This window comes from Saccopteryx leptura, chromosome 2, assembly GCF_036850995.1.
Source record: "Saccopteryx leptura isolate mSacLep1 chromosome 2, mSacLep1_pri_phased_curated, whole genome shotgun sequence".
Classification (NCBI taxonomy): Eukaryota; Metazoa; Chordata; class Mammalia; order Chiroptera; family Emballonuridae; genus Saccopteryx; species Saccopteryx leptura.
Window position 1 is genome coordinate 237,723,997 of NC_089504.1, and position 14,779 is coordinate 237,738,775.

A 14,779-nucleotide genomic window follows, 5' to 3' on the forward strand; every position below is an offset into this window, starting at 1 on the left:
AGGGGTTACCAGCGCTTATAATTTCAATAGAAAACAAATATAGCTTGACCTGTGGTGGCATAGTAGAATGCTAAGGTTGCTGGTTCAAGACTCTGGTCTTACCCGGTCAAGACACATACAAGAAGCAACTGCAAGTTGATGCTTCCCACTCCTCCCTCCCTCCTGCTTTTCTCTCTCTCTCTGCTCTGTCTAAAATCAGTAAATAAAATCTTAAAAAAGAAAACAGACATAGCAGTGCCTTGGACAAAAGTACATATATATGATGTGGCTCATTCACCAGCCACAAGGCTGAGGGCTGATTTGACACTGATTACTACAAATGGCTATCAATGAAGCAATGTCCATGTAATAAGTCCACCCTGGGTCAAGAGTGTAACCAGAGCCCCTCACGTATTCCCCTGGTTACTTCTTCCAAGAAGAAAGGAGGTAGTAGATAGCACTGCTTTCATACCTTCAGCTCAGGCTCTCCAGCTCCCCAGTCCTGCGAGTGAGTGCCAATTAGAGCACACAAAATGAACTCCAGAAGAAAGCAGGACTGATCTCTGGGAATATCCTCAGTAAGGCCGTGCAGAAAAGGATAGTGGCAGTGAACCCAGCCAAGAGCTCTGTGTCACCACTATTCTTTTCTTTAGTTCTCTCTCCCACTAACAGCTTATAAACTTAGCTGATATAGCCTGACCAGGAGGTGGTGCAGTGGATAGTGTTGGACTGGGATGCAGAGGACCCAGGTTCGAGACCCCGAGGTTGCCAGCTTGAGCGCGGGCTCATCTGGTTTGAGCCAAAGCCCACCAGCTTGAACCCAAGGTCACTGGCTCCAGCAAGGGGTTACTCGGTCTGCTGAAGGCCCACGGTCAAGGCACATACATATGAGAAAGCAATCAATGAACAGCTAAGGTGTTGCAACGCGCAATGAAAAACTAATGATTGATGCTTCTCATCTCTCTCCGTTCCTGTCTGTCCCTGTCTATCCCTCTCTCTGACTTTCTCTGTCTCTGTAAAAAAAATAAATAAATAAATAAATAAATAAACTTAGCTGATATACTCACCACTTGTTCCACAAAGTCCCAATTGACTAAGGTATCAGGATCAGCAAAGTGAACTGTGTAGTCTTGGTCTTCAGACACCACAAATTGGCAGCTAGAAATAGGAAGACAAGGAAAAGGCAGACTGTCAGAAGCCACCAACAAGCTCTCAGCAGAAACTCACCTCTACACTTAGAAATCAAATGCAGGCCATTAGCAGCCATGGTTTGGGAAGCACTCAACTCAGTTCTGAGCCCTGGCTCTGGAGGGAATCCAAAGACTCAGTGGGTGGAAGTCTAAATCCACAAGCTCTGTTTTTTCTGCTTTCAAGCCCAGCCAAGCCCCCTGTAGGCCTCCCCTGAACTAAAATTAACCCAGACTGTGGCTCCATCAAGCAGTAGGAAGCCAGAGTGCTCCCTCACCCCCAGAAACCCTGGAGCATAGCTAGTCTTTAAGGTAGTAGAAAAGGCTGCTCTCAATAACTTGAGTACCAGTTTATATAAAGTACTAAATGGTTATCTGCATCTAGAGCCAAAGTTAAATCTTCTTACATTATAACCAACACCACATTAAAGAAAAAAGGGAATCAGTATTTAAGCAAATGATATATGCCAAGCTCTCCACTTGTCATTCAATTCTCCCTTAAGTAATCTTTGCTCCTCTATAGAGGAGAAGCTGAATCTCAAAGTGGTTAGGTAAATTGCCCACAATCGAAGGCCAGAACAAGATTCAAATCTGAGTCCAATTCCAAAGCAAATACTTTTACTACCTCATCATGATACTAAAGCATTACTTAATTTTAGCATGTATTTTTTTTTTCTGTATTTTTCTGAAGCAGGAAACGGGGAGAGACAGTCAGACAGACTCCCGCATGCGCCCGACCGGGATCCACCCGGCACGCCCACCAGGGGGCGACGCTCTGCCCACCAGGGGGCGATGCTCTGCCCATCCGGGGCGGTAGCTCTGTTGCGACCAGAGCCACTCCAGCGCCTGGGGCAGAGGCCAAGGAGCCATACCCAGCACCCGGGCCATCTTTGCTCCAAAGGAGCCTTGCTGCAGGAGGGGAAGAGAGAGACAGAGAGGAAGGAGAGGGGGAGGGGTGGAGAAGCAGATGGGCGCTTCTCCTGTGTGCCCTGGCCGGGAATCGAACCCGGGACTTCTGCACGCCAGGCCGACGCTCTACCACTGAGCCAACCGGCCAGGGCCAGCATGTTTTGGGGGTTTTTTAAGCATTATAGTTGTTGTTTTTTTTAGTGTAAGATATTTATTTATTTATTATTTTTTTACAGAGACAGAGAGAGAGTCAGAGAGAGGGATAGACAGACAAGAACGGAGAGATAAGAAGCATCAATCATTAGTTTTTCATTGCGTGACACCTTAGTTGTTCATTGATTGCTTTCTCATATGTGCCTTGACCGCGGGCCTTCAGCAGACCGAGTAACCCCTTGCTTGAGCCAGCAACCTTGGTTCCAAGCTGGTGAGCTTTTGCTCAAACCAGATGAGTCCACGCTCAAGCTGGCAACCTCGGGGTCTCAAACCTGGGTCCTTCCACATCCCAGTGACGCTCTATCCACTGCGCCACTGGCTGGTCAGGCAACATTATAGTCTTTTAAGCACCAAGGGTGTTCACTTGGAAAATGACTTTTCAACACTTGCCAAAAGAAAAAGAGAAAAGAAAAAAAAAGGGAAAAGGAACCAGATCAACTTCCTTCCTACCTCTCTCTCACAGTAGTTTAAAAGGAGTTTCTTCTCAGCACAACTGCCCAGAAACTCAATTTCACTTTCCTCCTAAGAGTAGCCATACTCACTTGGCCTGTAAAAAGAGTTCCTTGTTAAAAGGCTTATGCCCCCACTTGTTCCTTTTCCCCCAGCTGCCATGTCCGCTGCCTTCAAAGTGACCCGCCTGGCCACGGGGTTCAAAAGTGAAATTCAACAAGTGGTTCAGGTTGATCTTCTTTGGACCAGAAAACTGGGCAGGGCTAAACTCTGCCCGTTGAGCCTCTGCTACCTAGAAAGAATGAAAATGAATCAGAGCATTTCAATTAAGATGACAATAATTTACAGTAGAAACCAGCACAATCCCTCCTTTCATAACTTAAACAAAACATAGGCTTGGCCCTGGCCAGGTAGTTCAGTTGGTTAGACAGTCATCCTCAATATGCCATAGTTGCAGGTTTGATCCCCAGCCAGGGCACATACAAGAATCAATGCATAATGTAAGAAGAACAATAAATCAATGTTTTTCTCTCTTTCCCCTTTCCTCTTGCTCTCTAAAATTAAAACAAACAAAAAATCATAGGTTTAAAGTACACAATCATTCTAGGAGGTGGTAATGCAAAAGGTCTACCTAAGATCTAGATGGAAGTGGAAAGGGGAAAAAGAGCTTTTAACATACAATTACTTAAACCAGTGGTCGGCAAACCGCGGCTCGCAAGCCACATGTAGCTGTTTGGCTTGAGTGTGACTCTTCCACAAAATACCATGTGCGGGCGCTACCTCGATAAGGAATGTACCTACCTATGTAGTTTAAGGGTTTTTTGTTTTGTTTTTGTTTTTTCTATGTAGTTTAAGTTTAAAAAATTTGGCTCTCAAAAGAAATTTCAGTTGTTGTGCTGTTGATATTTGGCTCTGTCGACTAATGAGTTTGCCAACCACTGAACTGTTTCGTCTGCCCTAAGTGGCAATTAGCCATTAAATAACAAATTAACTTCTTTAGCTACACTGAAGCACAAAAATTTACTTACTAGATTAATCTTTTCACAATCCCATAGGACTCCTACACCTTCACTCTTTTTTTTTTTGTATTTTTCTGAAGCTGGAAACGGGGAGAGACAGTCAGACAGACTCCTGCATGCGCCCGACCAGGATCCACCCGGCACACCCACCAGGGGCGACGCTCTGCCCACCAGGGGGCGTCGCTCTGCCGAGACCAGAGCCACTCTAGTGCCTGGGGCAGAGGCCAAGGAGCCATCCCCAGCGCCCGGGCCATCTTTGCTCCAATGGAGCCTTGGCTGCAGGAGGGGAAGAGAGAGACAGAGAGGAAGGAGGGGGTGGGGGGGGAGAAGCAAATGGGCGCTTCTCCTATGTGCCCTGGCCGGGAATCGAACCCGGGTCCCCCGCACGCCAGGCCGACGCTCTACCGCTGAGCCAACCGGCCAGGGCCTACACCTTCACTCTTGTTAGCTACTTCTTTGGTTTGTTTCTGGCAAAAGCAAGTCTGTGGAACTACACACTGGAGGTAGCTTGTAGGCAAGCTGCTAACTGCCATAGGCTCAGGATCCTGCCAGAGACCTCTTATCTAAGACACATACTGCTATTCAATATTAATTAAAACTGACAGAATTAGAACATGTAGGCAGACTTAGCTCTTGGTCCTGAAATAAAGCCAATCAGCAGACTCAGAAACAATTTAGAAAGGGGCAGGAAACATGAAAAACACCACCACCCACCAAAACAATCCCATTAGCAAATTTATGCTGTAAGTTCTCCAAACTTAAACTCTCTCTTGACTTCACACTCCCTTCAAACTACTACCTCACCTCTCTGCTCCCCTTAGAGCAGCAGTTCTCAGGTTCTCAACCGATGGCTTTAGGTGACCCCTGTATTTTGGTCGTTAGACCCCCGCCGGGGTCACGACCCACAGGTTGAGAACCGCTGCCTTAGAGCAAAGCCAGTAGAAAGTACTGCCTGAACTTGCCTTTCTCCTTAAATCTATGCCAATCAGGTTGTCCTCACCATGCCACCAAAGCAGCTCAAGGCCAACAACCTACCTTCACATTTTCAAATCTAATGGCAACATTCAGTCCTAATCATACTCAGACTATCAGCATCATAGAACAAAACTGATCACTTTCTCCAAATGGCTTTCAACTCTTTTCCTCCCTTTTCGTTGGTTCCTTATCATTCTGACTCAGGGCTCAGTGCTTGAATCCAGTCAGCTTTTTGCAACATCCACTTCCTAAATGATCTCTTAGTTCCAGTGATAAACACCAACTGCATGTGGACAGCCCTCCACCCTTCAATTCCAGACTCAGTCAATGACCTACTTCTACTTAGAGATTTAAAAGAAATCACAACACAAATACATTTCCAAGACGAAGTTCTTTATCTCAAAACATCCCCCCAAAACCCTGTACTCCTCTTGAAATCATTCCCATTTAGCAAATGGTACTTGAACTGGGATACTGCCAAAAACATCAGTCATTCATTTCCCTGCTCAGACCACATACCTAACATATTAAAAAATCTGACCACCTTTCACCACCATCACTGTTTCAAAGCTTCCATTGCTCTCACCAGTAATTGCTTAATAGCTCCTAACTAGTCTCCCTGCTTCCACTCTCCCCTTTAAAACTCCAAGTCATACAAAAGAAGAAAAACAAACAAAACCTCCAAGTCAGATTACCTTACATCACTTCTCAAACCCCACATTAGCTTATCTTTCTGAACAAAAGCTAAAGTCCTCAAGGGCCCACGTGATCTGACCCCTCTCTCCCATTATCTGATTTCATTTCCTACTTCTCCTCCACTCATAGTGACTTGCTTTACCTCAAACACACCAAAAACAGTGCCACCTCTGCACTCTTGCACTTGTTATTCCTTCCAGCTAAGACACTCTTCCTCAAACTTATATGGTGTGGTTGCTCCCTTGCTTCATTCAGGACTCTAATCAAAACTCACCTCCTCTGAGAAGCTTTCCTCAGCTACCTTCTAAAACTGTATTCCTTTCCCTGGCCAGTTAGCTTAGTCAGATAGTGTGTTTTTCAGAAACACTAGGGTGGCGGGTTTGATCCCTGGTCAGGGCACATACAGGAAGCAACCAACGAGTGCACAACTAAGTGGAACAACAAATGAATGCTTCTCTCTCTCTCTCCCCCTAAAATCAATCAATCTATCTATCTATATATCTATATATCTATATATAGATATATATATAACTGTACTCCTTGTTACTCTTTATCCCATTACCTCTCAGTTTATTTTTAAATTCACAAAGCACTTACCATCAGATTTATTATACAATTGTTTATTTAATGTCTCCCCAAACTAGAATATAAGCTCCTGAAAGAATGTTCCACCTGATGTTGTACTGCAGACTCCTAAATGGTATCTGGTGCCCAGCAGGCAAGGAGTAAATTTCTGGTGAATGAATGCTTGCATGAGTGTATCTATTAAATCTGTCCTATTCTATAATGGTGACATAGTATGAAACATTCAACACAGCAGGATAATTTATTTAACCAGTCCCTTGGCAATGGCAGCTGGTTGTTTCCTAAATTTTGTAACTACAAACAATGCTGCAGTGAACTCTCTTCTATGTAAGTCTTTATGTCCTTAAAGAAGAATATCAAAGAAAACTTCTAAAATCATAGTATCTGTGACTAAAAACATGGCATTTTACATTTTGCTAGATAATACTGGGCAAATGTCATTGATTAATTAATGTCATTTTATCATCTAAATATTCCTAAGAAAACTTGTAATTCAAGAGTGATGATAAAAGGACAATACAGGCCCTGGCCTGTTGGCTGAGTGGTAGAGCATCTGCCCAGCGTGTTGGTGTCCTGGGGTCAACATCTGGTCAGAGCCTGACCAGGCGGTGGCGCAGTGGATAGAGTGTCGGACTGGGATGCGGAGGACCCAGGTTCAAGACCCCGAGGTCGTCAGCTTGAGCGAGAGCTCATCTGGCTTGAGCAAAAAGAGCTCACCAGCTTGAACCCAAGGTTGCTGGCTTGAGCAAGGGGTTGCTCTGCCTGCTGAAGGCCCACGGTCAAGGCACATATGAGAAAGCAATCAATAAACAACTAAGGTATCAAAATGAATAACTGATGATTGATGCTTCTCATCTCTCTCCGTTCCTGTCTGTCTGTCCCTATCTATCCCTCTCTCTGACTCTGTCTCTGCAAAAAATAATAATAATTAATAAAAAAAAAAAACCTGGTCAGAGCACACAGGAGAAGCAACAATCTACCTCTCCACCCCTCCCCCATCCCCTTCTTTCTCTCTCTTCCCCTCCCACAGCCATGGCTCAATTAGTTCAAGAGCATAGATCCCAACATTGAGGGTGGCTCAGTGGAGCAGACTGCCTCAGGCACTAAAAATAACTAAGTTGCGAACACGGCCGAGATGGGCAGAGCATAGGTCCCAGACAGGGGATGCCAGGTAGATCCTGGTCGGGGCACATGCCGGAATCTATCTCTCCTCCTCTCACTTGGGAAAAAAAAAGGGAAAAAAAGGACTATACAGCCTGACCAGGTGGTGGTGCAGTAGATAGAGTGTCGACCTGGGATGCTAAGTACCCAGGTTCAAAACCCCAAGCTCACTGGCTGGAGCCCAGTCTCATCTGGCTTGAGCATGGGCTCACAAACTTGAGCGCAAGGTTGCCAGCTTGAGCGTGAGATCATGGATATGATCACATGGGCACTGGCTTGAGCTCAAGTTCATTGGCTTCAATAAGGGGTTGGTCACTGGCTCAGCATCCCGGTCAAAGGACATATGAGAAAGCAATCAATGAACTCAAGTGCCGCAACTACCAGTTGATGCTTCTCATTTCTCTCCATTCCTGTCTGTCTGTCCCTATCTCTCTCTCTCTCTCTCTCTCTCTCTCTCTCTCTCTCGCTATAAAAAGGAGGGGGGGGTATCCAGGTATCCCAAATTTGCTAGTTTTTTATAATTTTTCACAATTCATAAATATGATATCATCTTCCTTCAAGCAAATTTTCATAACCTTCAAGGGAAAAAGGAGGACAAGTTCTAAACCCAGTTAATCTTCAACTATTCAACACTGTTTTTTTTGTATTTTTCTTAAGTTGGAAACGGGGAGGCAGTCAGACAGACTCCCGCATGGCGGGACCCAGATCCACCAAGCATGCCCACCAGGGGGCAATACTCTGCCCATCTGGGGCGTTGCTTCTCTGCACCCGGAGCCATTCTAGTGCCTGAGATGGAGGCCAAGGAGCCATCCCCAGCGCCCAGGGCCAACTTTGCTTCCATGGAGCCTTGACTGTGGGAGGTGAAGAGAGAGACAGAGAGAAAGGAGAGAGGGAAGGGTGGAGAAGCAGATGGGTGCTTCTCCTGTGTGCCCTGGCCAAGAATCAAACCCAGGACTTCCACACGCCAGGGCGATGCTCTACCACTGAGCAAACCAGCCAGCGCCTACTCAACAGTTTTACTTTCTATTCACCTCTTGCTCCCCCACTCCCAACTTTTGATAAACTAGAAAAAAAAATTCAGACCTCATGCTTATGCTCTAGAAAAAACATACCTCATCTCGTCTTCCACCATTAAAAGAAGAGCTAAAGAGTTTGCTGCTGCTGCCACCACCCCTTTGAGGAGGCATCTTATTAAAAGTTTTGCTTTTCTGTGAATTGGAGCGACGGGACTGGTTGCTAAAATTTTCATTTTTGGGGCAGGAAGGTTCACGTTTGCGATTATAACGCTTGGATCCGCTTGAGTTCTTTCCATCTAAAAGCAAGAAACACAAAAGAATTAGTTGAGGAAAAAAATATATATATACTTGGCAAATTGCTCTCAACCTCCCAACAAAATTGTGCTTAAATAAGGGTAAATAGGGGCTGCCCTGTCTGTGAAGTAGCCACTCTGTCTCACTGCTTCACTAATAAAACTTTCTACTTTTAACCTCTTTTAAAAAAAGGTAAATGGGCCCTTCCACGACCTCCAAGAATTCTGGATTTGGGCCAGAGCATTAGTGCCTTGGGCAAAACATCATATAGTAAGGTTAAGGTACTTTGTTTTTTTGTTGTTGTTTTTCTGTGAGAGACACAGAAAGACAGAGAGAGGGACAGATAGGGTCAAACAGGAAGGGAGAGAGATGAGAAGTATCAATTCTTCGTACAGCTCCTTAGTTGTATATTGACTGCTTTCTCATATGTGCCTTGATGGGAGGGAGGGTCCAGCAGATTAACTGACCCCTTGCTCAAGCCAGTGACCTTGGGCTTCAAGCCAGCAACCTTGGGCAAGCCAGAGACCATGGGGTCATGTTTATGATCCCACACTCAAGCCAGAGACCCTGTGCTCAAGCTTGTGAGCCCGCACACAAGCAGGCAACCCCAGGGTTTCGAACTTGGGTCCTCCGCATCGCAGTCTGATACTCTATCCACTTTGCCACCGCCTGGTCAGGCTTGTAATTTTTTTTTTTAATTTATTCATTTTTTTTTTTAGAGAGGAGAGAGAGACAGAGAGAGAGAGAGAGAGAGAGAGACAGGGGAGGAGCTGGAAGCATCAACTCCCATATGTGCCTTGACCAGGCAAGCCCAGGGTTTCAAACCAGTGACCTCAGCATTTCCAGGTCGACGCTTTATCCACTGCACCACCACAGGTCAGGCCTTGTTGTTATTTTTTTAATGATGAAACCTAAAGGGTCCCTCCCTCAGGACAAATACTAGATAAATCAAACCACACAGAGTCTCACTCAGTCCATGTCTTTCTGTCCACTGCTCTTGCAAAAGTCCATTCAAACAAACTAATAGGAAAAGGAACAGCCTTTATATATATATAAAATATCTATATTAGGGAAAAGTACTCTACTGTGACAGATAGAAGATATTTTTTCCTTAAATTACTACAGCATTGCTAGATTCTATACTGCAACAGCTTGTGAGAGTTATTGACAAAAAAAGTTGAACTCTAAGAGCATATTAGATCAATATGAGTTATACCCTTTTAAAAAATATTTCCAGATTTTTTTTCTCCAATTGTAAAAATATATTAAATTTTGCCTGACCAGGTGGTGGCGCAATGGATAGTGTCGGACTGGGATGCAGAGGAACCAGGTTCGAGACCCCGAGGTCACCAGCTTGAGCACGGGCTCATCTGGCTTGAAGCAAAAAAAAAAAAAAAGAAGAAAATAAAAGCTCACCAGCTTGGACCCAAGGTCACTGGCTCAACGAAGGAGTTACTCGATCTGCTAAAGGCCCGCGGTCAAGGCACAGTTGAGAAAGCAATTAATGAACAACTAACTAAAGTGTTGCAACAGCAACAAAAAACTGATGATTGATGCTTCTCATCTCTCTCAGTTCCTGTCTGTCTGTCCCTATCTATCCCTCTCTCTGACTCTCTGTCCTTGTAAAAAAATGAATATGTTAAATTTTGAAATCCAGAAGAATAATTTACATTTGCCAGTACACATACCAACCTATAAAGTATTTAATTTCCTTTGACTGCCCATTTTATCCATGTGCCACACACACATCTTCCACAAAATGACAGGTATACAAGATATACTGTCTTCTATCTATTACTCCATGACTATTTTCATGCATCCATCATCTTCAAAAGCATGACTGTTTACCATACACTTATAAAATAATATAACCAATGCCCTACTGCTGTATATTTTGCTAGTTTAATATAGTATGGGGAGCCACTTTTTACAGAGGTCCATTTGTATGATTATGTCAAATGAAATTTCAAAATGGAATTAGCAGATCAGGTATAATCATTAAAGCCTTTTACACATCTACAAGTTGCTTTCTAAAACCATGATACCAATTTACTTATATTCTAACACTATAAGAATGTCTAATTCACTACAATCTTTTTTTTTTTTTTTTTTTACAGAGACAAAGAGAGAGTCAGAGAGAGGGATAAATAGGGACAGACAGGAACGGAGAGAGACAAGAAGCATCAATCATCAGTTTTTTGTTACAACACCTTAGTTGTTCATTGTTGCTTTCTCATATGTGCCTTGACCGGAGGGGGGGGCGGCCAGCAACCTTAGATCCAAGCTGGTGAGCTTTGCTCAAACCAGATGAGCCCATGCTCAAGCTTGCGACCTTGGGGTCTCGAATCTGGATCTTCCGCATCCCAGTCCAATGCTCTGTCCACTGCGCCACCACCTGGTCAGGCACTACAATTTTTTTTTTTTTTGTATTTTTCTGAAGCTGGAAACGGGGAGAGACAGTCAGACAGGACTCCCGCATGCGACCGACCAGGATCCACCCGGCATGCCCACCAGGGGGCGACGCTCTGCCCACCAGGGGGCGATGCTCTGCCCCTCTGGGGCATCGCTCTGTCGCGACCAGAGCCACTCCAGTGCCTGGGGCAGAGGCCAAGGAGCCATCCCCAGTGCCCGGGTCATCTTTGCTCCAATGGAGCCTCGCTGCGGGAGGGAAAGAGAGAGACAGAGAGGAAGGAGAGGGGGAGGGGTGGAGAAGCAGATGGGCGCTTCTCCTGTGTGCCCTGGCCGGGAATCGAACCCGGGACCTCTGCACGCTAGGCCAACGCTCTACCACTGAGCCAACCAGCCAGGGCCTTGTTTGAATTCTTTATCCAATTTTTTTCCACTGGGAAGCTAAACTGCGTAGATTATTTTACCCCAAATTGAACAAAAAACCCTCGCCAGACTTTTTTTTTTTTTTGTATTTTTTTAAAGTTGGAAACGGGGAGGCAGTCACACAGACTCCAGCATGCGCCCAACCAGGATCCACCCAGCATGCCCACCAGGGAGCGATGCTCTGCCCATCTGGGGCATTGCTCTGTTGCAACCAGAGCCATTCTAGCGCCTGAGGCAGAGGCCATAGAGCCATCCCCAGCGCCTGGGCCAACTTTGCTCCAATGGAGCCTTGGCTGCGGGAGAAGAGAGAGACAGAGAGGAAGGAGAGGGGGAGGGGTGGAGAAGAAGATGGGTACTTCTCCTGTGTGCCCTAGCCGGGAATCGAACCCAGGACTCCTGCACGCCAGGCCGACGCTCTACCACTGAGCCAACTGGCCAGGGCCCTTGCCAGATATATTTAACATGTGCCAAAGTTTACCAGCTTAAAAAAAAAAGTAAGCCTGACCAGGCGGTGGCGCAGTGGATAGAGCATTGGACTGGAATGCGGAAGACCCAGGTTTGAGACCCCAAGGTCGCCAGCTTGAGCACGGGCTCATCTGGTTTGAGCAAAGCTCACCAGCTTGGACCCAGGTCGCTGGCTTGAGCAAGGGGTTACTTTGTCTGCTGAAGGCCCACGGTCAAGGCACATATGAGAAAGCAATTAATGAACAACTAACTAAGGTGTCGCAACGAAAAACTGATGATTGATGCTTCTCATCTCTCTATATTTCTGTCTGTCCCTATCTATCTCTCTCTCTGACTGTCTCCGTTAAAAAAAAAAAAAAAAAGGTAAAATAAAACCTATCTGGAGAACCATTCACAACTAAATAAAGGTGCAAGAGATCTCCAAATTAGTCTTAGAATATAAAAAAGACTAATTAATTAACATTCTTGTCCTTTCGCTCATTCCATGCTGCCTTATTTCAACAGGGAAATCTGACCATATCAAGTCTGCATACTAATTTAATGGTTTTAAAAGCAAAACCTTAGAGAGAATGGAAAATGAGGGACTTTTAATGAAGAAATCCATTAGGTTACCCTCTTGAAGGGACTGGTGGTTTACAAAGTCAAAAGAATTCTGCATGAGCCTCAGAAACTAAAGTTTCTTTCCCAAAAATATATAGCTTTAATTCCATTTATGTTAAAAATATGGAATTGGGCCCTGGCCGGTTTGCTCAGTGGTAGAGCGTCGGCCTGGCGTGCAAGAGTCCTGGGTTCGATTCCCGGCCAGGGCACACAAGAGAAGCGCCCATCTGCTTCTCCACCCCTCCCCCTCTCCTTCCTCTCTGTCTCTCTCTTCCCCTCCCGCAGCCAAGGCTCCATTGGAGCAAAGTTGGCCCGGGCGCTGAGGATGGCTCTGTGGCCTCTGCCTCAGGCGCTAGAATGGCTCTGGTTGCAACAGAGCTACGCCCCAGATGGGCAGAGCATCGCCCCCTGGTGGGCATGCCGGATGGATCCTGGTCGGGCGCATGCTGGAGTCTGTGTGACTGCCTCACCGTTTCCAACTTCGGAAAAATACAAAAATAAATAAATTAAAATACGGAATTGGCTGGCCTGTGGTGGCACAGCGGATAGAGCGCTGACCTGGAACACTAAGGTCACCAGTTCAAAGTCCTGGGTCTGCCAGATGGAGGCACATACAACAATCAACCAATGAACAGCTAGAGCGAAGCACCTACTTCTCGTTACCCCCCACTCTGTAAAATCAATAAATATTTTTTAAAATAAAAATATGTAATTAACAAAAAGATGTCTAGAAAATGTTAATGACAGTTACCATTGGGAAATGGAACTTTCCACTTTTATCAGTTTGTAAGAATCACTCAGATGAGCTTTTAAGGGATTCCTGTGCTCAGGCCTCACCCTTTAAGATTCTGACTTCAACAAACAGAATTATTGTTCTATATACTTATTATTTCAGTAATTTTAAAAACTACTAACTAGAAAAATTATTTCTAGACAAGATGACCAATTTATCTTATAGCAGACTAAACAAAATTCAAGTGAAGCACATCGGAGAAAAGGAAACATGAGCTGATAAACCACACTCCAAGTTTTTTTTGTTTGTTTTTGTTTTTGTTTTGTTTTATTGATTTTTTTAGAGAGAGAGGAGTGAGAGAGAGAAGGGGGAGGAGCAGGAAGCATCAACTCCCATATGTGCCTTGACCAGGCAAGCCCAAGGTTTCGAACCGGCGACCTCAGTGTTCCAGGTCGACGCTTTATCCCACTGCGCCACCACAGGTCAGGCCCACACTCCAAGTTTTGACAGCAATCACCTTACACTCAGTTTGTCAACAACATGGGGTAAAAGGGAGAGGAAGGACATGCCATTCCTCTCCAAACCTAACCAAACTACCACCTAGGAGATAAGCTAATAGGTAAGATGCCAGCAATGCAAACAAAAAACAGATGGTCACACAAATAACTGCCAAGCTAGGTTCACAGTCCTACCAGTTACCTCGAGATCCCAGATAGGCAAAGTGACACTGTTACCAACTTCTTGAGTTAGCAACAGTTGTCAAACATGGCATCCATAGTAACGACCAGAAAGTGAGGCTTCTGCCTGACCTGTGGTGGCACAGTGGATAGAGCCTCAACCTGGAGTGCTGAGGTCACCAGTCAAAACCCTGGGCTAGCCTGGTCAAAGCACATACAAGAAGGAATCAACGAACAACTAAAGTGAAGCAACTATGATCTTGCTCTCTCTTTCTCTCTCTCTCTTCACCCCTCCTTCTAAAAATCAATAAATAAAATCTTTTTTAAAAAAGTGAGAGTGATCTGAGATGCTGAGGCCCCAGGTTCAAAACCCCAAGGTCACCATCTTGAGCGTGGGCTCATCCAGCTTGAGTGCAGGCTAACCAGCTTGAGTGTGGGATCATCAGCATAATCCTATGGTTGCTGGCTTGACCTGAAAAGGTCACTGGCTTGAAGCCAAAGACTACTGGCTGAGTCCAAGGTCACTTGCCTGAGCAAGGGGTTACTGGCTCGGCTTGAGTCCTCTAGTCAAGGCACGTATAAGAAGCAATCAATGAACAGCTAACAAGCTGATTCTACTCATCTCTCTCCCTTCCTGTCTCTCCCTCTCTCTGTGTCTCACTAAACAAAAACAAACAAAAAAAATGAGGCTTCAGATAGACAAACTTTGCCTTGCTCTCTTCCCATGGAATTCATTTATAATAAGATTTCAGAGGGATACAGAACCCCAGCTAACTATCCCATGAGAACAAATGAGGCTTTATGAAGAGGAATATATAGAAAACATACTCCCCAAACCTCATTATTCAAGACTGTTTCAGATGATCCTGTATTTGACCCTGATGCTTCCAAGACAAGCACCTGATAGCTTGCACAGATTTAGGTAAAGCCAGATTCTATACTTTGAGGGCTCAAGAAAGTAAGCTGGAACTTAGCAGAAGGGTTGCTT

General features: G+C 45.1%; 1 protein-coding gene across 3 annotated transcripts in view; it reads right to left on the minus strand.

Moving 5' to 3' along the window:
• Window positions 1-14,779, minus strand: part of RNF10 (ring finger protein 10) — a 35,835-nt gene that overhangs the window by 12,349 nt on the left and 8,707 nt on the right. For all 3 annotated transcript variants that reach the window (XM_066370759.1, XM_066370760.1, XM_066370757.1), the window contains exons 2-4: window positions 8,287-8,486; window positions 2,831-3,030; window positions 1,047-1,137 (exon numbers count right to left, since the gene is read on the minus strand). In XM_066370759.1, coding sequence (XP_066226856.1) covers window positions 1,047-1,137; window positions 2,831-3,030; window positions 8,287-8,486 — 491 coding nt within the window. The remainder of the gene's footprint in view (window positions 1-1,046; window positions 1,138-2,830; window positions 3,031-8,286; window positions 8,487-14,779) is intronic.